This window comes from Felis catus, chromosome B1, assembly GCF_018350175.1.
Source record: "Felis catus isolate Fca126 chromosome B1, F.catus_Fca126_mat1.0, whole genome shotgun sequence".
In the NCBI taxonomy this organism is placed as follows: domain Eukaryota; kingdom Metazoa; phylum Chordata; class Mammalia; order Carnivora; family Felidae; genus Felis; species Felis catus.
The window spans coordinates 35,835,037-35,860,698 of NC_058371.1; the positions used below are offsets into that span (position 1 = coordinate 35,835,037).

At 53.8% G+C, this 25,662-nt stretch overlaps 3 protein-coding genes and 1 pseudogene across 7 annotated transcripts in view; 1 reads left to right on the plus strand and 3 right to left on the minus strand.

Moving 5' to 3' along the window:
- BMP1 (bone morphogenetic protein 1) overlaps positions 1-7,408 on the minus strand; it is a 43,546-nt gene extending 36,138 nt beyond the window's left edge. The window contains exon 1 of one of the 3 annotated variants that reach the window (XM_045055405.1): positions 7,139-7,408. In XM_045055405.1, the coding sequence (XP_044911340.1) occupies positions 7,139-7,292 (154 nt within the window). In that variant the 5' untranslated portion in view covers positions 7,293-7,408. The remainder of the gene's footprint in view (positions 1-7,138) is intronic. The other 2 variants (XM_023252509.2, XM_023252511.2) reach the window with 2 other exon arrangements.
- An 886-nt stretch (positions 7,409-8,294) lies between these two features.
- SFTPC (surfactant protein C) lies at positions 8,295-11,059 on the minus strand. 2 transcript variants are annotated; one of them, XM_019828445.2, is made up of 7 exons: positions 10,905-11,059; positions 10,043-10,201; positions 9,591-9,713; positions 9,226-9,336; positions 8,974-9,057; positions 8,702-8,849; positions 8,295-8,501 (listed from the first exon to the last, which is right to left on the minus strand). In XM_019828445.2, exons 1-6 carry the CDS (start codon positions 10,971-10,973, stop codon positions 8,712-8,714), a joined length of 684 nt encoding a protein of 227 aa, XP_019684004.1. In that variant the 5' UTR covers positions 10,974-11,059; the 3' UTR covers positions 8,295-8,501; positions 8,702-8,711. The 2 variants fall into 2 exon arrangements, with proteins under 2 accessions (XP_019684004.1, XP_003984761.1); XM_003984712.4 differs by lacking the exon at positions 8,974-9,057.
- A 695-nt stretch (positions 11,060-11,754) lies between these two features.
- LOC102899287 lies at positions 11,755-12,953 on the minus strand (annotated as a pseudogene).
- A 4,203-nt stretch (positions 12,954-17,156) lies between these two features.
- On the plus strand, positions 17,157-25,662 carry LGI3 (leucine rich repeat LGI family member 3). 2 transcript variants are annotated; one of them, XM_003984713.6, is made up of 8 exons: positions 17,164-17,582; positions 18,491-18,562; positions 19,414-19,485; positions 19,830-19,901; positions 20,005-20,076; positions 20,839-21,008; positions 21,157-21,321; positions 23,477-25,662. In XM_003984713.6, the coding sequence occupies exons 1-8, from the start codon at positions 17,377-17,379 to the stop codon at positions 24,292-24,294; spliced, it is 1,647 nt and encodes a 548-aa protein (XP_003984762.1). In that variant the 5' UTR covers positions 17,164-17,376; the 3' UTR covers positions 24,295-25,662. The 2 variants fall into 2 exon arrangements, with proteins under 2 accessions (XP_019684006.1, XP_003984762.1); XM_019828447.3 differs by lacking the exon at positions 21,157-21,321 and having other exon boundaries at positions 17,157-17,582.

A 25,662-nucleotide genomic window follows, 5' to 3' on the forward strand; every position in this document is an offset into this window, starting at 1 on the left:
CCGGGGGAGACTCGTGCTCACTTCTAAGTTGGGAATCTAGCAAAGCTGATACACACTCCCTACCAGAGGAAGACACGATCATGTCACTTTTCCCATCGCTCTGTGGCAAATATTTAGTAAGCCAGGTACCACTCAAGTTATTAGCAAGACAGAAGAGGTTCCTGCTTGGAATACCTGGGTGACTCAGTTGGTTAAGCATCTGACTCTTGATTCGGCTCAGGTCGTGACCTCATGATGGTCGTGAGATCGAGCCCCGAACTGACAACAAGGAGCCTGCTTGGGATTCTCTCTTTCTCTCTCTCTGCCCCTCCCCTGCTTGTGTTCTCTCCCTCTCTTCTTCTTCTTCTCTCTCTCTCTTTCTTTCTCTCTCAAAATAAATAAATAAACTTAAAAAAAAAGAGGTCCCTGCTCACATAGAGCTAACCTTCAACAATACATAACTAAATAAACACTGAACTCAAGAATTCCAGACAGTGATGAATGCTATGAAGAAAACAGAAGGGGGTGAGATGATAGAGCATCTACTCTGTGGGCCCATAACCTTGGCACTGCTCCAAGCCTATGGTATTCACTCAACAAATGCCGTTTCAATTAAATTGAGGGGAGGCCGTGAACAAAAATTGGAGCAGATAGGCCTATTAGGGAAACCAGGACACTTAATGGAAGCTGCCCAGCTAGGAGGAAAAAGTTTAATGGTTTTCAAGCGATTCCTATTCTGAGTCTCAGGGTCTCCTCTCTGGAGGAAGAAAGGCCTGGGGGAATAGAGCCCCCTGAATAGGCATTTTGATTTCTGGACCTGGGGAGAGATGTTTCTGGAGAGATGAGCTAAACAATCTGCCTGCCTTTGGAGAAGCTGGGAGCAAGAGGAAGCTGAGTGCTCTGGAAGGAGCTCAGAGGCGAGCTTCAGGCTGAGCTGGGCTGGGGAGGCGGGAGGGTGAGCTGGATGGAGGTGGGGCGCAGAGCAGCTTCCCTGAAGCTCCACCCATGGCAACATCTGCTTCTCATCCTGAGTGCTACACAGGCCTGGCGGCAGCATTACACAAATTATTTTAACCTTGAGGCCTTGCACACAGGTTTCTCCTCCCCAGATGGCCCGCTGGGTGGACACACACACATACTTCATCACACAGAGAATCAGCCACATGGGTTAGTGATCCTACAGACATTTGGTGACATCCACAGCCATGCCCTCAAACACAGAGCTATGTGAGTCACAGAGATGCCCCCTGCCCCAGCAGTGCCCACACCACCCTTGTAGGTAGAAGGCACTCCAGAACATTTATTCGAGTGAAGTATCACATCAATAGTCTTTAGGCCTGCAAACACATGCCCATAGATATGTACTCTGATGGGACCTTCACCTGGATCAACAGAACATGGGAGTCCCTCTAGCAGTTATCTAGGCCAGCCTTCCATTTTACAGATATGGAAACTGAGGCTCAGAAGGGAAATGGTCTCCCACACTGCTAGTCATTGGAGAGGCTGGATTCATAACCCAGGCCTCCTGATTCCTAGTCTGGCATTCACTGCACTCAAGTTCATTATCTCTGTGGAGCCATATACACAAAGATAGACACTCACTCAGACACACACATCCACACACAAAAATACAGTCATAAACCACGTGTTCTAAAAAAACACACATGCACAAGCTCCAACACACACAAACTAACTGCAAGCTCCAAACCCATGAAGCCAATAATGGTAGCAATAATGACACCTTATGTTAATGTTGAAATCGATGTTGTGCTTCCTAGTTGACAAAGTGCTTTCTCATTAACGGATTCACTTAATCCTGGCCCACTCGGCACGTGCCCGTTAAGCCACACTCCATCTCTGCATTTGCCTGGGCGTGTACAATTACAAATTGCTGGAGAGAGAACCGAGTAGCTAGATTCCAGCCCACCTCCCCGACTTTAGTGATTAAAACACTTGGGCTTAAGAAAGGAAATGAGTTGCCCAAGGTCACCAGCTGGTAACTGGCCCAGAATCTCTTCCACCACACGAGCAATATTCTTTTCTGTAAAATGTCGCCCTTGGTGGCCTTGGCTCAGGAACTGGTGGGACAGCAACAGAAGATATTTCTTAGCTGACATGCAAAGATCATAGGATCAGAGGGACACTCCAAGGAGGCAGTGACGGCTTCCTGCACGCCAACATTCAGACAGGTACACTCATGCCACATGAATAACCCCACACCTTTGCACAGACTCAAGTACCTCCAAGCTCACGTGCCCGTGGGCATTATCATATACACATGTGGCTGGATATTTAGACTCGTCTCTGCACACAGCAGCAAAAAGCAAAGTCTTTGTAGTTAGACCTGTCTTTGAATCCTAGCTTGGCTAATATTAGCTGACATGTCATATAAGCTCTACTAAACCTCAATTTTCTCCTACATAAAAAGAAGCTAACAATGGAATCTGTCTCCTAGAATTACTGCATGAAATAAGGCATGTAAATAAAGCACCTAGCACAGAGGGTGGAGCACAGTAAGTACCCACTAAATGACTACTGTTAATATTACTCCAATAACAGCCCCATAAGCTCATAATCTGCTCTCTACTTTCCAAGGGCACATTGGTTCACCCACATTGGCCTCCCAGCTGAGGGAAGCCCTGGAGTGCTCAGAAGTAGAACCTCGAATTCCAAGTACAGAGGCCACAGAACTGTGCTGGCCTGTGAAACCAGGACAGTGGGGGAAGGGAGCAGGGAGCAGGGCAAGTGGAAGGCGGGAAGGCCCTAGGCTGGCCGCAGAGCTCTTCTGCAGAGCCGGAGTCCTGTGGTGGGGATGTCATGACTGAAGAATGTGTGGGAACAGAGTGGGGGTGGGGAGACATGGGGTGGGCAGGAGAGCCTTCTGGCCAGGAGCTGAGCCTGAAGGCCCTGCCCATTTGGGATTCCCTCATGGGGAAGCTAGGGAATCTGGATGCTGGAAAGTCCAGGACACCTCCCCCCTAACCCTTACCCGGAAGGAAGCCCTGAGGTCAGGGTCAGAGTAGTAGTTGTTTTCAACACAGGATCAAAAGTTTGTTTTGTTTTCCGGCTGTAAACCAGCCAGGAGCAATCGTGGCTGCTCCATTACCAGGCTGGGAGCAGGAGAGGAAAAAGAGTGAGGTGGACCTCATATGCCCATCCTGTAGGTAGGCCTCTTGACTCCAGAGTCTCCTCCCCACAGGGTGTTGCAAGGCATCCCCTTCTGGGGAGAGGGAGAGGACCCTCACTGGTGTGATGGAGCCCCAATGCCATGTGTACCGGGTATACGCATGTCCTATCACATAAATGCAAGCTTCTAGCTGGGGAGAACATACTTAATCACAGCTGTATGCTTATATACAGGCGTGTATTTGCATGCATCCTTACATGTACTCAGGAGTACCCATATGCACAGCGGAAGAGACTTGCTCATAAAGCAGAGGTGCACCCATAAATGTGCCCAAACACCATCCTTACTACTTCCCTGTGTAAGCCGTAGTGTGTTCAAACATACAAATAATTGCATGTGCACATTTCACAGGCCATACCCCCAAAAGGAGAAGGGTGACCTTAAAAATGGATGGGGGGTGCAGACAGAGAGAAAGAGACAGAGAGATTAACTGATTCCTCTGGATACCCTTAGGAAGTCCTTAGTGGCCTGAGTGACACATTCTACTCTCTCCCTGTCCTCCCCTAATATCTTCTCCCCAGATCTCTAGAGAAACTAGAATTCTTGAGAGTTCCTTCTTCTGGGGAGTCCCATGGTTCCCCTCCATCTGGAGCCCAGGGAGACTGTCTTTTCCTCCTCCCTTGGGGCACCTAAAAGAGAAGGTGACTCAGGGAGCAGGGGCATAGGTGGGTGGGTGACTCATTCAGAGTGTCTGGAGGGGGAATGTGGTCTGGCAAGAGAAGGGATTGCTTCTCAACTTCCGGAGCTTGTGACCTACTCCTCTAAGGCCCCTTGAAGTCCAAATCTGGGCCACAAGGCCCTGAGCTGAGGAGAGTGATAAGGGTTGGTAAGCTACCCCCATACCTCACCTCCTAAAAGCAAACCTCTGGGATGCAAGTTGAGGTAAAAGGAAGGTCCTCACTGGTTCAAGGGTAGTCCCTATGTGTTTCTCTGCTTATGGGAGCAACTATGTCCCAATTCCTGCCTCCTGGGTCTCTCCCAGAGTCCTGAGGGTCATGGCCAAGTCTCCTGGGGCACCAAACAGAGCTGGGAATCTCAGGGAAGGACTCCTCCCCCCTTGATGGTTTGGCATCCTAACATACAAGTCAGGGCTGACTTGCAATCTCCCTGGGCAAGGGGGAGAGAATGAGAGAGACAGAGAGACAGAGTTCATATTTGCATTTGACAGCCTGCACACCAGAGTGCAAGCTTGGTGGGACCAGCAATCAGCACACACATAGGCCAATTTGGCTTCCCGCCTATTGTTCTGGTGTTGCCCAGAAGATCCAGGAAACTCTCCAGGGTATCAAGGGTCTTAATTTTTCCTTACTTCCCTCAATTTTGCCCTAACTCTGACAGTAACTGCAAGAGGTAATCTCAAATGAAGGGGCCTGGTTATCCTGAAAAGATCACAGGTGAGCCAGGGGAGTGAACAGGGCTTTCATTCTTGGTTCTCTGTGTGCAAGGAGGAGAAAAGGAGAGAGATGGACAGGGTCAAGGGAGAAGAGGGAAGCAGACATATCAGGTGCATGCAAAGGAGGTAAATCCAGGTACACCTACCACCAGAGCTCAGAGAGGGCAAGAAGACACAGCAACATAGAGAAAAGAGCCTAGGGACCTAAGGCTTGAGGGTTGTCAGTGTGGGGTCTTAGGGAGTCAGGGCAGAGGTACGCAAGCCTGCACTAGTCACACCCAAGAGGGAAGCCTGATCTGACCCTGAATCTTGGCCTTGTCAGGCTTTCGGGCCCTCTCGGCCACCCCCCAGGCCTGGCCCAGCTCCCCACCAGCCTCACTTCACCCTGGTGCAGAGCTTTCTCCAGAGCCCTTGTTTGAAGTTCCAACTCAGCCAGCCCCACCCTAGCATGAAATCCGAGACTGGGGATAGAGCCCTCAGCCTCCTGCTGCCTCTTCCAAAAATCACTCCAATTCCAACCAGGAGTGAAATACATCAGAGTGACTTCCTACCCATTCTTTAAGGCCTTGCCTCCTGCATGAGGACCCCCCACCCCTCCAACCTTCCCAGCCTGCTGTGATCACTGTTTCTCTGCCACCATCACCACTGGGACTGCAGAGGGACAAGAGGCTCCTTGAGCCTTTAAGTCCTTTCCTTCCAAGGTGGCACATAACGCATTGTGGTTTGTGCTGTTGTTTACACGTCTTGTGTGCCTGCTGGACTGGAAGCTCACTGAGGGCAAGGGCCATGTCTTACACTTTTCTGTATCTCCCACAACATCAAGCCCAGGGCCAGGCACATATTAGCATTCAGTACATGTAGACCAGTAGAATAAACAAGTAATACAAGGACAGAGACAGGGAGAACACTTCCTTTTCCTGAAAACCAAGCCCATTCCTCAGAAAAAATAATGAAATGAGAGTGTGAGGCACAGAACACAGGGGAGTAGGCAGCAAACATTTATTAAGTGCTTACTGTGTGTTAATCTCTAATAAGTGTTTTATATATGTTCTCATATTTAATCCTTACCACCAACTCTACAGAGAGACATATTATCAGTTCCATTTTACAGGTGAGAAAAGCCAAGTTCAGAGATGATAATTAACATCCGCCAGGCAGTAGAGCTAATGAGCTGTGGGTCCAGGATTGACAGCTTAGGTCAGCCTGCCTTCAAAGGCCAAGCTCTATCTGCTTAGCCTCATGCCCACCCCAAGCCCAGGGAGAAAGATGATGGCTAATGTCTGGGTCACTCACAATCCAGAGGGGGTGGAGAAGAAGGGCTGAGAGATTTGGCTTCTGCTCCTCCCACTGGAAGAAGGGTCTCCTACTTTGCAGCTTATTGTGATCCATTCACCCAAAGTGGGGAGCCCAGGCTTAGGACTAGAGTGACCCAACCTCTTATGCCACATACAGGCACTCCTAGAACCTTAGGGACTGTGCCACTGCCCCTGGCCCTGGCTATTTGGAGACAGGCTGAAATCAGAGGCAGGAAGTTGAGGAAAGGTTCTGACATCTTATGCCCTGTGTGTTCTCTTGTCCCAGGCAGCCTGTTCCGGGTCACCTGATTAGGCAAACGGCCTGTGCGCCTGGCCATCTGGTCACTCCAGGGGCAGGACCCCTCTGGGCCCAGCAGGAGTGAAGGGGTTACTTGGGGTCTTCATGGACAAAGAACACACATACGCAAACACACACTCCAGGGCCCTGACCTCAGCTAATTAGCCTCCAGTGTCTGTGGACTGAGAGAGCTGATATACAGTATTTGAGTTCTCTGTGTTTTTCTCCTTTCCACCCTAACTTGGCCTTGTTAGGTCTCTCTGGCACATAAGGGCAGAGGTAATTCCCCCTCCCTGGCTGGCTTCTCTAACTTTGACAGCTGTCTCTTCTGTCCCAGAAGGTTGCTGTGTTTGGTGGGGTGACACATGGGATACCCAGGGAGCATGATTTCAGAGGATCCCTTGAAAGACTTTCTTCTTTCTCTTGGCTGGGTGGGGGCCTCAGGAGACTTGCTGCTCAGAGATGCAGGCCTCCCGCACCCCCTGGGCAGACAGATGTGCAGCCTGGGGGCAGCCCAGACAGGCTGGAAAACACCAATGTCCTGGAGCTTGAGATGGGGGAGAAGGGAAAAGTGCACGCGCGCGCGCGCACACACACACACACACACACACACACACACACACACACACACACACACGGGAGTTTGGCCAGAAAAGTTTCCTGCAGGAGGAAAAGCCTCCTTGGCCGCAGGTTTCTCCCTGGACCCAAAGAGCTTTCCCCAGGAATCCTCTGGGAAGAGGAGGCAGCGGCAGCAGCTTCCACAAATAGCAGCAAAACTTCAGTCCTAAAAGTCCCCCAAACTTCCCCCTCCCTCTCTCCCTCTTTCTTTTGTTCCCCACTGCATTGCCAACCAGGCAGCTCCCGGCTTCCCACACTGGACTGTCCTCCCCCAACCCCAAACCCTAAGCAGCCCGCGCCTCCCCGCCGGGCCTGCTCGCTCCCCGGCCCCGGCGCCCCTGCCGGTCGGCGGGGTGGGGGGCGCCTACCCGCCTTGCAGGGGTCTTTGTAGTTGACGGGCTCCGAGTCCTCCTCCTCCCCCAGGTCATAGGTGTAGTCGGCCAAGTCCAGTGGCCCGCCCGGGCGCGCGAGCAGCAGCAGCCAGAGCAGCAGCGGCAGCGGCAGGCGGGCCACGCCGGGCATGCTGGAGGGCGCGGCGGCGGCGGTGGCGGCGGGCGCGGTGGCGGCGGCGGGTCGCGCCCGGACGCGGGAGCCGGCGAGAGGGGAAGCGGAGGACTGGCGGCGAGGGGAGGGCGCTCCCCTCCGCTCGCCCGCGCGCTCCCTCCCCGCGCTACCCAGCCCCCCCCCTCGCGCGTCTCTACCTCTCCCCCTTCCCTGTCCTCGCCCCCCTCCTTCCTGTCTCCCGCCCCCTCTCCTGCGCGGCTCCTCGGCTCTCTCCCTGAGCCTCCAGCCTTCTCCGCTCCTTTCCCTTCTTTCCCTCTTTCCTTCTCTCCTCCCTCCCTCCTCCCCCCCTTTTTAGGGAAATGAGCTCGCTGGAGGGCGGGTTTTCGCCTGGAGCTCGGCCTCCCTCGGGTCCCGGACAGCGCTCTGCCGGGTCGGGCCGCGCGCCAGCCGGGGGCGGGGACCGCGGAGAGCCGGCCCGCCCCGGGAGGGGGCTCGGCCGCCCGGGGCGCGGGGCTGCGGGGCCGGGGAGGGGGCGCCGGGCCCCGGGGTGCCCGGCCGACGGCCGCTCCCGCGAGGTGCCCTCTAGTGGCGGCTGGTCCCGTGGGCGCCGGGCCCGAGCCCCGTCCCGGGCAGCGGGACACGCTGTCAGGTCTCTCCCGGGCTTCAGCTCGCCTCTGCCCCCTCGGTCTCTGACTGCGTTTCTCCGCCCGCCTCTCTCGGTCTCTGCCTTTTTCGGACCCTAGCTCTCTCCCATCGCGGTCCCTGTCTCTCTAGTTCAGTCTTTCGGTGTCTGGCTGTCTCTGTCTCTCTCCCTCCCTCGGGAGACACCACTGGGGGGCGCCTCGAGCCCGTGGATTGCCTAGTCACCTCGCCACTGCCCCCCCCCCCCCCGCCCCCGCATCGCTCCTGGACGAAGTGGGAAGGGGAAACCCCCATTGCTTCCCCAAGGTCCTACCCTTCCCCTGACCCACCCACCAAGAGCGGGAGCGAGAGGGTGTGGGAGATAGAAAAGGCTCACCCTTCGTTTTTCAATCGCGTTGCTTTATTCTTTCATGGTAGTAGCCCCCTGGCCCCAGGAGCATCTCTGCTGCCCGTTCCCACCTCTCCCCACAGCTCCCATTTCTCCAGCACCAGCCCCTATGGTGTGGGCAGGAGCAGCTTCCTGCGTCTCTGCAAAAGACCCTTTTCTCGTGGATCTTTCCTGTCCATTTGGGGTTTCCACAGGCCCTGAGAAGCAAAGAAACACTGTTTATTATGAGAGGGAGAGAGACTGGGGGGAGGTATCTATGAACCTTCCCTCCCCTGAGCTCCCTAGATGACCTGGCTTCAGTGGATCCTCCCTGTTGCTTGGTCAGCTGACATGGGGAGGTGGCCCAAGCCTTCCTGGGCCACAGCTGCTCAGTGCCCTGGCAGTCACACCTCCTCACCTGAGGGCTTCTAGATGTAGTAGAGGGGCACCTCGCCACACAGGGTGCTCACGGTGGTGCCCAGGAAGTCCAGGTCCACAGAGGATGCTGAGCCAGCATCACGGACCTCCTCCTGGCCCAGCTTAGAGGTAGACACTGCAGGCTTGACCTGGAAAGAGCACCTGATTTTGAGCCTGGGAACTGAGTTTTTGTTCCACCTGTGGCCCTTATTGTGGGACCTCAGGCATGTGAGACCATCTCTCTGAGCCTCCTAAAAGCCTTGGTTTCCTTACCAGTAAAGAGGGGGCTGTGCTGGAGTCAGAAGCCCCCAAGTGGTGAGGCTCAGCTGAGCCCAGCAGCTTGGCATCAGGGCGGGGCTGGGGAATAGGAGGGAAGGTGTGACACAGGTGAGTCTGGAGAGGGGCACTCACCTGGCAGCCCACAAGGAGCAGCGCTCTACAGGTGACAAATAGCTGTTATCTCAAATGCTCCTCCGAGCAGCCCTGGGAGGGAGACAACTTATTCCTCCTCACTCACACACCCACCTGGAAGTTCCGGAACTTTCTGGTGAGAGCCTCAAGACTTGGGATGTTCTCTGGAGCCATCTTCATGATGTAGCAACAGGTTCCTGGGGCTGGCTTATAGGCAATCAGGAGCTGAGGACAGAAACCCCAGGGTTCATTCAGAAAGGCCCTGCCTTACTCACTCCCTAACCCTGATCCTGGGCTATCTCCCTCTAGGTTAGGCACCGAAGGCAGTCATATTGGAATCTGGGGATCAGCCTGGGCAAGCAAAAGAGCTAGGGGCTGGGGAGAGATGGATATGCATGAAATGGCACAGCTGGGTGGGTCTAGCAAAGCCTCGTCATTGGCCCCCCGTCCCCAGCATCAGGCGGTCCAGGTATACCCACCCGCTGGTAGTCATACACTACAATGCCAGTGGAGCCGATGGAGAAGGTGGCAGTGGTACCCACACGCTCACTCAGGGCCAGGCGCTGCTGGGCTTCTGGTCCCCCAATGCTCATCTCTAGGACCTGGGGGAGGGCATAGGGTGGACTGACATTTCTCTTTCCCCACTCATCCCTTTGGCACCCATGTCCACTCTCAGCCCTCTTTACTCAAATGCAATCCCTTCTTCCCTGATAGCTCAGAGAGCCTGGAAAGAACGGGCTGCCATACCAGCAACAGGCCTGGTGCAAAAACCCAAGCCTGATTTGCCACCAGGTGCTTCTGTCCTTTATTAAGGCACCCTTGCCTCCTCCCCTCCGGTCCCCTTGGACCATTCATTGTCTACCCAGCCCATTCAGCCCCTCTGTTTGGCATGTCCTGTGTCCACTGCCCACTCCATCCCAGGCCGGCTCACCATCTCGGTGTGTTTCTGGCTCATGTGAAGACCCATTAGCAGGGCCCCTACAATCACCACGACCACAAGGACTACCACCACGACGACGATGAGGAGGCGTTTGAGGTTCACAGGGCAGCAGGGGATGCTGAACCGGCCCCGGGGGGCTGCTGAGTAGTCCTGACATGGTGAGGCAGGCAGGGAGATAGGTGTGAGATCATGAAGTTGGCCCTTCTTCTCCCTGCACAAGCTGGATACCCTCCCACAGCTGGACACCAATGCTATGGACATGCAGAAGAGGGTGAGATCAGAGAAGGCTTCTTGGAAGAGGTGGCCTGGATTCCAACAGAAATGCTTAGATGTGAAGTCTAGCATGAAGAGACCCAAGAGACTCTGCTTTGCTAGTCTCATCTGCTGTTTCCTCCAGACCCTTGGCACCCCAGCCATGCCCAGTCCCTCTCTGTTCCCCCAAATAATCCACAATCTCTCACACCTCCCCGCCTTTACACGTACTACCCCCTTCTTCCTACAATGTCTGCCTCTTCCACCTAGTGAGCTCCTACCTATTTTTCCAGAGCCAGTTCAAATGTCATTTTCTCTGCAAAGCTTCCTGTGACTTTCCAAGTAGTGGCTGCTTACACAGCGCTCTCTATAGCCCTTTCTACTGACCACTGTGGTGGCTCTCAGCCCCTCACATTGGAATTATTGGCTGCCACGTCTGTCTCCCCGAAGGACTGTGCCTTGGTGGTTGGTGTCCCTGCCCTAACTTAGCACAGTCGTGGGTTAGTTAAATGAATGAATTTGGATGAGGAAACAGTCTCAGAGAGGTTGGATGAAGCAGGGCCCAGCTCACACACACGTATACACACACGGTCACACTCACCGGCGGGCTCTCAATCAAAACCTCCTTGCTGCCCACATCCATCTTGCTGAAGATGCCTTCCCCTCTCATCCCCCAAGTGTGACTAGCATCTTATATGTGCTAGTAGGGAGAGGGGACAGAGGTGAAGGATCCAGGCCCCTTCTGCCAGCCAAGCCCTTGACCTTGAAGCCTGTTTGTTCCTGGCCCTCCAGAACTGATGTCCGGAGAAGCCAGCTGCAAGAGCGCCTAAGGGCTCTTGGCCGTGGCACATGAGTCCTCTTGGCCCGGGCAAGAGCGAAGCTGGGCACACTGAGCAAATTTGCCCTTGGGCAATCTGCGCCTCTCACTGTGGGTGTCTTCCTGGCATTGGCCGCCTTTCTTGCTGGCACCTGCCCCTGCAGTCTTGTGGCTTTCCCTGTTCTTCTGCCAGCTTGAACCTCTCAGGCAGCCAGGGGTCTAACCCAATGGGGAGTCCACCACATTTCCCAACAGAATTTCTCTCATGCATAGGGATGAGCTCCAGGAACAGGAGTGAGAAGGCAGTGCCTATGGACCCAGAAAGGCAATGCTGAAGGCAGGTTGTGCTTCGGCATCCCTTGTGGGGGTCCATATATGGCCATTTTTCTGAGAGCCTCACGTTTTCAATTCAAGTATGCCACCTGCCTGGCCCCTTCCAGCACATCTGCTACCTAACCTCAGACTTGCCCCTGGTCATTCTTTTCCTAATTCTGAAAACTCTGTCCCCTCTGGCTATAAATTCATACCCACTAATGTGTGGTTTTTTCCTTCTTTGCTTTGGGCTGGTTTGTAAACTGAAGGCCATCCCCCCCCCCCCGCTTTTACTTTCATTTCCATTTATTCTATGCTGAATTTATTCCCCGGTCATATACTGTTGTTTCTCCACTTTCTTCTGGGATATCTTTCTCATCTGTGCAACCTCATCTGGTTTGGCAACAATCTGCTCTGTTTCAGTAAGGATTATCTCAGGGTGGCAAGGAGAGCTCATGCTGGGATTAATCTCACCATGAACTCTGTAAATTTAGTGGCTCATTTTGGGGGCTTTGTTCACCTGGATGTGCTCGATGACCAGAGAATGTACCTCTAAACCCTTAAGTTCAGCATTACTCTCTGCATGTTCAAGCAAGTGCGGTAAAAATCCAGCACTCCTTTTAGGCCACTGACCCTGTGCGCAGCCCCACCATTTGGCCTGGACACACCTATCAGCTCCACCATTATGATGATGGAATGGCACACATTGCTTCTGTAAAGTGACATCCTTCAGATACTTGGTGGCTTTTCAGATAGACATGCCCTTAATGATCTGGGGAGTTTCATGAGTGTTCTTAAAATGAATGTAAAGATTTGAACCTCTTGATTTGAATGATTTTGTGGGTTTTCTGCATCAAGTGAATAGTAACCATTTTCAGAGATCAAGTTGAGGGCTTTTGATAGCAGATTCCACACCTGACAGTTCTTTCTTATACCTTAGCAGCCTTGCACAGGGATGGGTGTGGTGACTGATGGGGTCCCAATCCCCTCTTCCTTGAATCTCATCTGCTTGGTGCTGCCTATGACCCTATTCCTCTGTGTTCCTCTTTTTATACCCTCAGATCCTAAATTTGCCTTGGGAATGCTACTCATTCCAGTATAATCCACTTTCTGGACCTTCTATTTCTCCCTTCTGTCCCTTTATCTCCTTCCTCAAAGCCACTTCTTTTGCTTTGTTGTACTAAACCAAATCTACTAATGGCTGCATCCTTTCTCTTGGGTTCCCCTCCACTTGCCAGGCCAGATGGTCTCTATAGTGCCTTTACCTTGGAACTTCCATAAGTGTGTAAGTCAGAGCCCCACCCTCACTCCTCTAGGCCTAACTCCCTTGTCCTCCTGACACTTTACCTCCAACACTTCCCCCCAGTTCCTGTCCCTGCCCTGGGGGCTCCCTCCACACCTTGGCCCTACCATTCAGTCATGAGCTGACCCCCAGCTCTCCAGCACTGGCAGGTTGCCCTTCCCCACAAGGACCCTCTCTCCAGCTGGAGGGCCTTCAGCCTCCAGGTTGCACAACAGCATGGCATCTGAGCTGAGAGTGCCTGAGAAGCTCAGGGAAGGAGAGAGGGAAGGGAAGGGTGTTTGCTCCCACCACCCTCCAATAGCCCCAACTACCCCTTTAAATATTTGCCAAAACCTCTCACAGCAAGTGTCCTAGGAGGAGTGAAGTGGGGAAGGGTCCAGGAAGGAGGGGGAAGCATCCTCCTCTCAACTGTGTGTAGCCTCGGCTGGCTGTGAGCAGGTGCCAGATGTAGGAGACAGCTGCCTGCAGTGCCCACCCCTGCCCGCCCCTGGTTGTCCAGGCAACGCTGGGATTGATTGGCTGACTCACATGCACTGGGCCTAAGCCAGGTGGGCAGGAGGCCAGCAGGAGAGACAAGGAGGACTGCAAGCATCTCGGGGTCCCTGCGGGCATCTCAGGGGGCCGCATGGTCCAGCTGTGGAGCTTGTTCTGAGCAGGCGCTGTGTGTAGGGCTTGCCGTCATCAGCTGGTGCGGGGAAAGGAATCTCTGTTGGAAAGAAGCCTCTGCTCTCTCAGGTCCTCAGTCTCCCCTGCAGGCTGCCCTTGGGCTGTAATTCTCACAAGCTTTATGGTCCCCCCCCCCCACACACACACACACTTGTTTTTGCCTGTTCAGCAATTGGCGAAAGAACGTTGCCCTCAAATTTCATAAGGGGAGTCCAGATGCTAGCACTGAGACTTCTGGAACTGACCCAGTAGAGGTCTTGCGGTCCTCGTCTTCCTTCTCAGGAAGCGAGGAGGGACCTTTAGCTGAGCACGCATAGCTATCACCTCAGCCCCAACAACAGCCCTCTGTTGTAGACTTCTCATGTCTTGGTCATTACTGAGGCCATTTTTCTCCCCTGGAAATACCACCCTTGATGCCTCTCCACCTCTCTGAGAGCCACCCACCCTAAAAGGCCAGACAAGAGCCAATCGCACCTGCTCTGTGACCACACCACTCCAGGCGGTGCCCCATCCCTCCTCCAAAATCTCCCAGTCTCCTGCTGCTCTTTAACCTGCCAGTTAGCATCCACTGCTGTGCTCCTCAGCTATGTGGGTGCTTATTGTTGCCCTATGTTCCCTGGGACTGGCCCTGAGACCATGCTCCCCCGAGGATTCTGTGTATCTGTTGCAGGGCAAGGAGCATGCACACAGCCAACATGGAATTATATTCAGTGGTATAGCCAAACATCAAGTGGCTCTTGGCCAACAGTCGATAGTTTGTTCCTGCAGTATGTGGACATTGCAATGCTTCACTGACAGCTCTGGGACCCTAAAGGAGTCATTCTGCCTTTCTAGGCTTTAGTGTGGACAACTGTGAAATGGGACCAGTCTGCCCATTCTGTCTCTCTCTCCAAGCTCTTGTGAGGATTCAATGACATCATCAAGCTGATCATCATGATTATCATCATCTACTTCGCTGACCGCCCCCCCAAGACATCTCTTCTCATTAGCTGACAGTAGGACCCAGACTCCCTCTTTTTGTCTGTCTCCAGGTTAAATCCCTCTGGGAGAACCTTGGGTGATGTAAGCCCTATGGTAGCCACTCCTTTTATGTGTGCCTCCTCTTTTCTTCCTTCCAGCTCTTCAGCTGCAGGGGTTAGGACAAGATTCACTCTGCCCTTTGTGTGCTGGGCAGAGCCGTGCCAGGGACCAGTGGGGACGGCTGCCCAGCTGCCCCAACCACGTTCCCCACCCCCATTGCTTGTATTCCCACAAGCTGGCATGGGAGGGCAGCACGGGCAGCTGGATGGGCATTGGCAAGTGAGCATCAAAGGGAAGGGACATCCCTGGTTGAGAGAATATGGACATAAGCTCCTACCAGAGAGGCCCCCACTGGCAGAGGCTGGGGACAGCTGGGGACACATCTTAAACCCAGTGATCTTGATCTCAGTTTCCTGGCTTGATGTGGAAAGAATACCAGACTGAGAGCCCAGCCAACCTGACCAAGTCTCCCCTTGTCCTGTACCTGTGAACTTTTGGTATAGTCAGTCCCCATGAGGACCCCCAGGGAGGTATAGAGCAGCGGTTCTCAAACATTTTGAGAACATCCTTCTTCTTCTTCTTCTTCTTTTTAAAGTTTATTTGGTTTTTGAGAGAGAGAAAGAGAGAGAGAGAGTGAAAGCGTGTGTGTGAGCTGGGGAGGGGCAGAGAGAGAGGGAGACAGAATCCTAAGCAAGATCCTGACAGTGCAGAGCCCTATGCAGATCATGACCTGAGTTGCAATCAAAAGTCAGACACTTGGGGCGCCTGGGTGGCGCAGTCGGTTAAGCTTCCGACTTCAGCCAGGTCACGATCTCACGGTCTGTGAGTTTGAGCCCCGCGTCGGGCTCTGGGCTGATGGCTCAGAGCCTGGAGCCTGTTTCCGATTCTGTGTCTCCCTCTCTCTCTGCCCCTCCCCTGTTCATGCTCTGTCTCTCTCTGTCCCAAAAATAAATAAATGTTGGAAAAAAAAAAAAGTCACACACTTAACCAACTGGGTCACCCAGATGCCCTGGACCCCTTAAAATTCTTAAAAAATACTGAGGGCCCCAAAGAGCTTTTGTTTAGGTTATTTTTAAATGTTAATTAATTAATGAAAAATGCGATAAACTCATTCTATGTTTTAACATAAATAACATAATTTTTAAATAAATTTATTTTACAAAGCAAAAGAAATTAGAAGCAAGAATGTTGTTGCCTTGCATTTCTGTAAATCTCTTTATTTTTTTTAATGTTTATTTTTGAGACAGAGAGAGAGAGAGCATGAACAGGGGAGGGTCAGAGAAAGAGGGAGACACAGACTCTGAAACAGGCTCCAGGCTCTGAGCTGTCAGCACAGAGCCGACACGGGGCTCGGACCCACAGACCACGAGATCATGACCTGAGCTGAAGTCAGACACTTAACCGACTGAGCCACCCAGGCGCCCCTCTGTAAATCTCTTTAATTTTTGGCTTAAAAAAATTTTTTTTAGTGTTTATTATTTTTGAACGAGAGTGAGACAGAGAACAAGCAGGGGCGGGGCAGAGAGAGAGGGAAACACAGAATCTGAAGCAGATTCCAGGCTCTGAGCTGTCAGCACAGAGCCCAACATGGGACTCAAACTCATGAGATGTGAGATAATGACCTGAGCTGAAGTTGGATGCTCAATCGACTGAGCCACCCAGGCGCCCCTAATTTCTGGCTTAATAGAAGATATATTGTGTAGCCTCTGGAAAATTCCAGGATACTTTTGTGAAAGCATGAAAGTGAAAAGGTGAAATTATGTTCTAACATTATTAGGACAATTGTTTTGACCTCAGCGACTCCCTGGAAGGTTCTCAAGGCCCCCTGGACTCCCTGGACCACACTTTGAAGACTCCTGGTGTAGAAGTATGACTGTGAACTTTGGCATTGGGCACTGTGGGTTGAAATCCTGGTTCTGTCGCTTTCTTCAGGTACTATCAGCCTCACTCCTCTTATCTGTAAAAGGGGGCTTACTATCATCCTCAAAAGGTTGGAAGGGTTACATGCCTAGAGGGCACACCACACAGTGGATGTGACATCTGCTGTGGAAAGCTTGGCTGCTTTCCTCCAAGTTTGGGCCTCAGTTTCCTCATTTGTGACAAAGAGATGGACTGGAAAACACCCAAAGCTCTTCCCAGCTTCAACAGTCTGTGGTTGGGTAGTGAGATATGTTCCAGAATTCCACACGCTCCCAGTCCAACTCAGTGACAAACATTTCCCTTTTCCCACAGAGACACACAGGCACATTCTGTTCACTGGCTCTTGGAAACAAAAGAACACAGATGCACATACATGGCGCTTATGACACACCCATGAACTCTTGTTTAGAGGATGTGTCCCCTAAGGGCCAGGACAGATATACAGGCACACAGAGCACGTGGACCCACAACGCAGAAATGCCCGCAGCAGGGAGATTGTGCCCGTTCCCGTGCAGAGGCAGGTGTGTACGCGTGCACAGTCATGCCATCATAGGATGCACATGTATACCTCGCACACCTGCGCTCACGACAGACCCTCTGGGTGCCAGACACGCAAGCAGATGGCCCCAGAGACCGCTGGTAGCGCATACAGCGGCCAGAGCCGCAACCACTTCTTCCTTTGGCTACTCCCAGCCCGGGACTCCCCCCGCCGTCCCCCCCTCCCCGCTCCCCGCCCCCCTCGGCCCTGCGCGCGCCCCCGCCGGAGTCCGCGCCCGCCCCCGCCGGTCAGCCCTCGCTCGGCTCCGGGCCCGCGCAGCTCTCCCAGCCGGCTCGCGAGAACGAGCAGGGGAGGGGACGGAGCCCGCGGCCGAGGGTTGGAGGACTCGGCTCTCCGCAGCGGGCAGCCGGGCCCCTAGCTGCGGCAGCGGCTGCTGGCGGCGGTGGCCGGGAGGTGCCAGCCCGCGCTGGGTGGCGGAGAGGCGCGGGGAGGGGGCTGCGGCCGGTGACCCGAGGGAGAGCTTGCTTGCAGTCAGCATGGCGGGGCTGCGGGCCAGGCGGGGCTCCGGGCTCCGGCTGCTGGCGCTGTCCACGCTCGGCTTCTGCCTGATGCTGCAAGTCAGTGCCAAGAGGCCCCCCAAGACGCCCCCCTGCCCGCCTAGCTGCTCCTGCACCAGGGACACCGCCTTCTGCGTGGACTCTAAGGCAGTGCCCAGGAACCTGCCCTCCGAGGTCATCTCTCTGTGAGTGCCCTGGCTTCTGAGGTGGGGGAGCAGAGAGAGGGAGGAAGGCAAGAGCCTCTCTGGGAGTGGATGGGAAAACCCTTGCTCCCCGTCTACAAAGCGTGGGGAGCAGGAAGACTCCAGGGGTCCTCAGGACTGGAGATTCAAGGCATCCTCCAGGTAGGGAGTTCTGTAGTCATGCAGGCTCAGCAGCCATAGCTGGGGAAAACAGGAGTTTATGGCCAAGAATGAATCATCACCACCAGCAGCATCAATGAGACCTACTGTGTGCAGGGCTCTGAACATGGGGGGAGGGGTTGTTTACAAGAGCATGTGGGCTCCTGCCTGTGATGTCACACCAAGGGCAGAAAGGCTTTTTGTGGGGGGAGGGAGGGTGGAATCAGGGGGAGGGATAGAAGTGGGATATACCCACACAGTGCCCTGTCTGGGGACAGACGCCTGCCGCTGGTCTCCCATCCACTCTGGCACTGGGCCAGCCAGCCTGTCACTTGCAGTTAAGTGGCCTCAGGGACTAGATGAGCTGTGTGGTCCTTGAAAGCAGGGTGCTAATCCCCACCGCCATCCCAGTGCCCCATCCCTCCACAGCACCCAGCACACTGTGGGTGTTTGGATGATCTTGAGGGTGTGGGTGATGGAAGCTTCTTTTGGCTGAAGGGGAAACTGAGCCTGGGGCCACTGGTGCTGAGGGAGGCAGTAGGGGAGGATAGTGAGACGAAAGACAATGAGTTTATGAGGAGAAGAGAAAGATAGCCCTAGGTGGGTGGCCCAGGCTGGTGAAATGAGTGGTTTCCAGGGCAAGTGTGCACAGAACAATTGCCCTGTTCACCTTTGTGAACCCCGCCCATCCCACCCCCACCCCCCCAGTCCCTGCAAAGTCCCCACAGTACTGACTCAGGTGTCCCCTGCAGGACGCTGGTGAATGCTGCCTTCTCGGAGATCCAGGATGGAGCGTTTTCCCACCTGCCACTGCTGCAGTTCCTGTATGGACAGGGCCTTGAGGAAGGGCGGGTAGGGGGTGGGGCAGTGGAAGGGGGCAGACCCTGGACTGGGGGGAGGAGAGCAAATGAAGATAGCCATTGGAGATTAAGATGCAGGTGTCCCTTACTTTTACTGGATGGGATAGCCACAAAAGGTGCAGCAGCATAGAGTCAGGAAGGGTGAAGGGAGCCGCAGTGGGTAGAAGGAAGTTGGGGGTTGCATGCAAAAGCCAAGAGTGGATATTTAGGGCCCAATTAGGAATGGACTTGCCTCCTCTGGAGACCCAAAAGAACTGGGGTCGGTAACTTGGGCTGGTGCCATAGGATGGACACTGCAGGGAGAAGGGTCATCATAGAGACCCCTGACACCAGGATTTGAAGGAAGAGTTGGGCGTTGAAAGGGAGGGAGGAGAGGGTGTGGAATTGTAATAGGGAATGTTCCTGTTTGGAGAGTCAGTTGCAGGAAAGGGTGCTTGTGAGTTACCCCAACTCCTTTTCACTGTGGGTTATCCTCAAACTCACCACCAGTCTGAAAGGGACAGAGTGAGCTGGGGTGAGGGTAGGAGGCAGAGAGTGGTGATGGAGACAGGAATGATGCAGTGGGGAAGGACCCAGCTTGACCGGAGAGATCTGCCCCTGGCTGTTTCTACCCTTGAAGAAGATTCTGGGACCAGAACGGGTTCCTGGCTAGTCTTGCTGCTGGGCTTCTCTGGGGCTCCCGGCTGGGGCTGGGGTCCCAAGGTGGAGTGGCAGGGCAGCCAGTCTGTGAGGAATCCCCAGGGTGAGGCAACAGGCTGGGGGCTGGCACAGCGGGCACAGGCTTGGAAGCTCTAATTCTCCCTCTGTCTCTCCAGGTTGCTCAACTCCAACAAGTTTACTCTGATTGGAGACAATGCCTTCACAGGACTGTCGCACCTGCAGTACCTGTGTGTGGCAAGGAACCGGGAAATGGGAACTAGAAGGGAGGAGGGAGCTGGGACCTGGGTGGGCTGAGAGGGGAGGGTAAATGAGGAAGGCTGGGGGAAGATGGGGGGAGTGGAGAGCCCTTGGATCCTCTGACTGCAGGACTTGAGCAGAGGGTCATTTCATCCATCCCTCTGCCTAAACCATCCTGCCTGGATGCCCTGTCACCACAGGCTTAATGTCTCCAGAATCAGAATGGAAGCCTGGCTTAGGACCATGGGCAGAAATCTAGATGGAGCAGAGGGAAATAGCTGGTTGGGGGTCTGGGATGCTGAGTGGCATCTAAGACAAGTTCTCATTTTCTCAGCTTCATTGAGAACAATGACATCTGGGCACTATCCAAGTTTACCTTCAGAGGACTCAAGTCTTTGACACACCTGTGAGTACATCATGTACATAAGCACACCAGACCAAAGCCCTTCATCTCCTGTGGCCTATGGCCTTAGCCACAATCTTCAGGTGACTCAGGGTCTCTCTTGCAGATCGCTGGCCAACAATAATCTGCAGACACTGCCTAGAGACATCTTTCGGCCCTTGGACATCCTGAGTGACTTGTAAGGCTGAGCCCTACTTCTTTTAACAATGCCACAGAGGGGCGCATCCCTGGAGGGAGCGGTGTGGGAGCCAGAATTGGGAAGATCATAAGGTCTTGAGAGGCTGGGAGGGCTTGGGTTTGGAGATGCCTCCCGGAAGGCTGTGTTGATACACACGAGACACTATGTGTATATGTTTTTTTTTTAAGTTTATTTATTTATTTTGAAGGGGGGAGGGGCAGAGAGCGAGGGAGAGAGAGAATCCTAAGCAGGCTCCATGATGTCAGCGGGTCTCAATCCCATGAACCATGAGACCACGACCTGAGCCGAAACCAAGAGTCAGGTGCTTAACCCACTGAGCCATCCAGGTGCCCCCAAACACGTGCTTTTTAAATCTATGTTTGATTTGAACCTTCACTGAAGTCCTAGAGCATAGCCACAATCAATCAGTACTTACACAAGAAGAAAACCAACCCAGGATTGTGGAAGGTCTGGAGGAACTGAGATGTAACATAGTTGTGCAGGTTCTACACTGCAAAAGGCCCCTGACCTCGGAGGCAAGTAGGGACTAAAACTCAGCTCCCACTCCACTGGCCAAGCATGTCTCCACAGGGGTGTACCTACCCCCAGGGGAACCTTTCTCTAATCTGTGCAAAGATGCCATGTGAGCAACCAGCAGTGGCCTTGATTATACCTACTTCTAAAAACCTAGAGAGCCTGGATGGGTGGAACAGCTGGGAGCCTGTTCCTCTCTATATTCCCTCCGTCACCCTCATGATCCAGGGACCTGCGGGGCAACTCACTCAACTGTGACTGCAAAGTGAAGTGGCTGGTGGAGTGGCTGGTGCACACCAACACCACGGTGGCTCCCATCTATTGCGCCAGCCCACCCCGCTTCCAAGAGCACAAGGTGCAGGATTTGCCGCTGCGGGAGTTCGACTGCATCACCACAGGTAGGAGATGCCCCCAGCAGACCTCCCCAGGGCAGCCCCACAGGCACTGCCAGAACCACCCCCAACATTGGCCTTGCAATCCAGCAACCTTATCACCCAACAAGCTCTTACCCTTCTTCACCCCACCCCTCACTTCTTGACCCTGCAGATTTTGTGCTGTACCAGACCCTGCCCTTCCCAGCAGTATCAGCTGAGCCCTTCCTTTACTCCAGTGACCTCTATTTGGCTCTGGCCCAGCCAGGTGCCAGCGCTTGCACCGTCCTCAAGTGGGACTATGTTGAACGGCAGCTTCGAGATTATGATAGAATACCAGGTACCTGCCCCAGTCTGGCTGTGCTGGCCCCACTTTAAGGGGTTGGGGTGGGGATGGGCTTCATTGTTCCTCTCCAGTGGGTTCCTATAGGTAGAGAGATAGATGAGACATGGTCTCTGCCCGTAATAACTTTCCAGTCTTTGGGGGAGAGGCCAACATATACACAGATAACATTCATGTAATAGATGGGTGTGAGGAGGGAGATATGTACATGGTGCTCTGGGACCGCAAAGGAGAGGTGTACCCTGGACAATCAAGGAAGGCTTCCTAGTGGAGCAGACACCTGAGCTGAGTCTTGAAGGTGAGGGTGAAGGACAAGTCAGAGGTGATGCCTAAGAGCCTGGCTTAAGTAACTGGGTGGGGCCTGTAAACCAAGGAGGAGATGGGAGTGGCTAGTGAGCTCAGTTTGGGATCCACTGAATTTGAGCTGAATCTAGAAGGCTGAGGGATACCTACCTCAGAGAAAAAATGTGGAAAGTATATTCTGGCAGAACAACATGAGCAAATTCAAGAAGGAGTGCAACAGCTTAGTGTATGAATGTGTACGTGTGTAAACCATAAGCAGCTCATTTGACTGCACCATATGGTTCAAAGTGGAGAGAGGCAGATGAAACCCAAAAGACATGAGGACCAGGTCATGGACAGGTTTTGAGCAGAGTGTGTGAACCAATCCAACCTGTATTTTAGAACACTCTCTCTGTATGCGGCATGGAGAGTGGCTTGGCATGGGCCAAGTCATGTGGGCACACTATTAGGGGGATCTGCTGGAACCTGGACTGGGGCAATAGTAGTGGGGTGGAGAGATAGATTTAGAAAGGAGGAGCGAACTGACACAAGATGAAACAGAAAATTTAAATTGCCCTGTATCTCTAAAATAACTTAAAGTCCTTATTAAAACAAAAGCAAAACAAAACAAAAACTTCCCCCAAAAGGAGACTCCAGGGCCAGATGTTCTCCCTGATAAATTCTATAGCACATTTATGGAAAAAAAAATAACAGCAATCCTACACAAACTATATTAGAAGGCAGAAGGGAGGATTGACAGGACTCAGGACTAATTAGTTGTGGGTGAATGAGAGACAGGGAGGTGTTGGGGATGGCTCTAGGTTTCTGGTGGGGGGGACTGGGTGAAGCCACAAATTGAAGCTGAGAACACAGAGGGAGAAGAGGGCCAGGTTTGGGGGCACATATCTGCTCAGTAATGGCCAGCTGGAGTTTGAGGTGCTTTTGGGTGTGTGGGCAGGGAGGGTCTGAGCTGCAGCTCGGGTGCTGGGGGAATCATCAGTATCTACACAGGTGCACCAAGGCTGTGGAAGGGATTTGGGGGTGACTGCCAGAGCCTGGGGCTCAGCATGAGCTTTCTTGGGTAGAGAGGAGGGGAGGAGGAGGATGGGTGAAGCAGCACTGGGATGGAAGAGAGGAGAGGAAAGGGGGTGGGGGGAAGGAGAGGGGAGAGGTGGAGAGATGACTGGGGACACTAAGATAGGTAAAGAGTGTGGCCCCATGTGCTTTGGGTGCCTGAGAAGGGGTCAGATCTGTCTGGTTGTTGACAAATACATTTGTGTGGACGTCCTCATACATTAAGGCCCTTTCAAAAGTAGGAGTTCTTAGGAGAATGCGTTTTCATACACAACTATCCAAACATCAAGCTGTCATTTTGTATACCTTGGCTCTATCACCAGGCTGTGGACAGGCACAGACTCTTCCTTCTTCCCCTGCCTGGCATCTGGCCAGTCAGGTAGCTTTGGGCAAGTCACTTAGACTCTGAGCCTGCTTCTGGGCAAAATAATAGATTCCACTTCGGAGTGATTAATTGAGGAACTGTGTTCACACTTAGCACAGTGACTTCACACAATAAAAGTTCAATAATGACATTATGGATAAACAACAGGTCAATAGCTAGGGATACCTATTTTGTGCTTAGTGTCAGCTTATATTTAAACTCTGGGAGCAAGGGCGGAGGGAGCATGATGCTGAGACAGATTATTAGCTGTGAAAAGTGGGTGGGCATCGGGGGGAGGGATGCTCTAGGGGAGAGCCTTAGTTCTGGCCCGGGGCTGGAGGGAACTGACCCCCTTTGCCGAGGGCATGGCGTGGGCTGGGGGCCCGCGGCTGCCTGACACTGCCTTCACCCTGCTTCCCTCCACCCTGGCAGCCCCCTCTGCAGTGCACTGCAAGCCAATGGTGGTAGACAGCCAGCTGTACGTGGTTGTGGCCCAGCTGTTCGGTGGATCTTACATTTACCACTGGGACCCCAACACCACACGCTTCACCAAGCTGCAGGATATCGACCCACAGCGTGTGCGCAAGCCCAACGACCTGGAAGCTTTCCGCATTGACGGCGACTGGTACTTTGCCGTGGCCGACAGCTCCAAGGCGGGTGCCACCAGCCTCTACCGCTGGCACCAGAATGGCTTCTACTCCCACCAGGCCCTGCATGCATGGCACCGTGACACTGACCTGGAGTTTGTAGATGGCGAGGGCAAGCCACGGTTGATTGTGTCTAGTAGCTCCCAGGCACCTGTCATCTATCAGTGGAGCCGCACCCAGAAGCAGTTTGTGGCCCAGGGTGAGGTGACCCAGGTGCCTGATGCCCAGGCTGTGAAACACTTCCGTGCTGGGCGCGACAGCTACCTGTGTCTCAGCCGCTACATCGGTGACTCCAAGATCCTGCGCTGGGAGGGCACCCGCTTCTCTGAAGTGCAGGCCCTGCCCTCCAGGGGCTCGCTGGCCATGCAGCCCTTCCTCGTGGGTGGCCGCCGCTACCTGGCGCTGGGCAGCGACTTCTCCTTCACGCAGATCTACCAGTGGGATGAGGGGCGCCAAAAGTTTGTGCGGTTCCAGGAGCTGGCTGTGCAGGCCCCTCGGGCCTTCTGCTACATGCCTGCTGGGGATGCTCAGCTGCTCCTGGCCCCTAGCTTCAAGGGACAGACGCTCGTGTACCGACACATAGTGGTGGATCTCAGTGCCTAGAGGGGTGCCGAGGCCTCTGTGTTCCTCGGGCAGCCACTCGAGGCTGAACAGAAGTCTCTGTGTGAGCAGCATGTGTGCCCATGTGAAGACACATGTAGCCAACCTGTGTACATGCCCTCACATACACCCTCCACACTCCCCATGAGCATGGGCCACACTGTGGACTGGCCCAAGAGAGCCACTTGTCATAGTTGTAATCAGCATGAAGACTTGTATACGCACCAGGCAACCCAGCAACTCTGTGCCCTCTCATATGTGGACACTTGTCGGCCCCACACCCTACCTGAAGGCCCCCCCTTGGTCTGCTGCTTTCCCTGTGCTCTGGCCCCAGGGAAGGAGTACGGGAAGGAAGGGCAGGGCCACCCCCCCTCTTGTTTTTCAGCTTATTCTTCCTACTCCGCAGTTTCTCCTGTTGGTGCTCCAGGTGTCTGTTTACCTACTTGTGCTTTGCCCTGCAGCCCACAGCCACATCCTTCACACTGCTGGACTCACTCACCCATGCTGTACTTCTGCATGCACACATGGACACACGCACACACACCTGCTGACACTCCCATTTCTGTGTGCACACATGCAGGTTCAGTGCTGCCTAAAGAGGCTCTCTTTCATCACCTTGCCTCTCTTCTTGGAGAAGACACACAGTACCCACCCTCCTCTGCTCATCCCTGGTGTGCCCACCCTGTAGCTGATAAGGATGGGAATGGTGGTGCCAGCCTCTGGACACCAGCTTGATCTCCTGGGGGCAAAGCCCCTCTGCCCAAAGCAATAACAACAGCAGACCCTGACTTCTTCTTAGGGCTCTCTGTTCTTACTGGAGTTTCCTGCTCTGATCCTGAATGCCGCTCACCTGTGGACAGGAGACCACCCAGATAAAAGCCTTCCAGCTTTTCTTTACTATAGCTGCCGAAGCCTCAGACCACCCTGTCGTTCAGCCCCACCTTTGGGATTGGACCTTGAGCTGTGTAGGCTCCTTTAGGTGGGTCCAAGAGCTGGCCGAGCCAGGGACTCTGCAAACATGAGCCAACTGGGTGGGTGCCAAGAGTAGAGCAGGGCTAGAGAGCATCTTGGGGGATCTTGGGACCTCTCTAGTCCACAGAGACAGGCCCCAGGTGCATTGCCTTCTAAAGCAAGCTGAGTGGTGGAGGGGGTGAGGGTCCTGTGGGAGTAGCACCTGGGAGTCAAGCTTCTGCTGCCCTCTGCTGTATGCTGGGAATAGGTAGTTCTGAGCTGGAGGCCAGTGGAGAAGGCACAGGGTGGGGAAACGTCCCTGTGCCCAGGCTGTGTAAGGGCGTACTGGTGGCAAGATGCCCAGGGGCACTTGGGGGCAATGTTACGACTCACTGCTGCAAATAAAAATTTCCTACCCCA

Bases quoted from the DNA above. Each gene is read 5' to 3' on its own strand.
- SFTPC (XM_019828445.2), bottom strand. From the start codon at position 10,973: ATGAGAGGGGAAGGCATCTTCAGCAAGATGGATGTGGGCAGCAAGGAG. The intron at 9,714-10,042 runs GTGAGCCGGCCT...GCCCTCCCCCAG, and splicing joins GCCAGAAACACACCGAGATG to GTCCTAGAGATGAGCATTGG. The intron at 9,337-9,590 runs GTGGGTATACCT...TTCTGTCCTCAG, and splicing joins TAGTGTATGACTACCAGCGG to CTCCTGATTGCCTATAAGCC.
- LGI3 (XM_003984713.6), top strand. From the start codon at position 17,377: ATGGCGGGGCTGCGGGCCAGGCGGGGCTCCGGGCTCCGGCTGCTGGCG. The intron at 18,563-19,413 runs GTATGGACAGGG...CTGTCTCTCCAG, and splicing joins CTGCCACTGCTGCAGTTCCT to GTTGCTCAACTCCAACAAGT. The intron at 19,486-19,829 runs GTGTGTGGCAAG...TCATTTTCTCAG, and splicing joins CTGTCGCACCTGCAGTACCT to CTTCATTGAGAACAATGACA.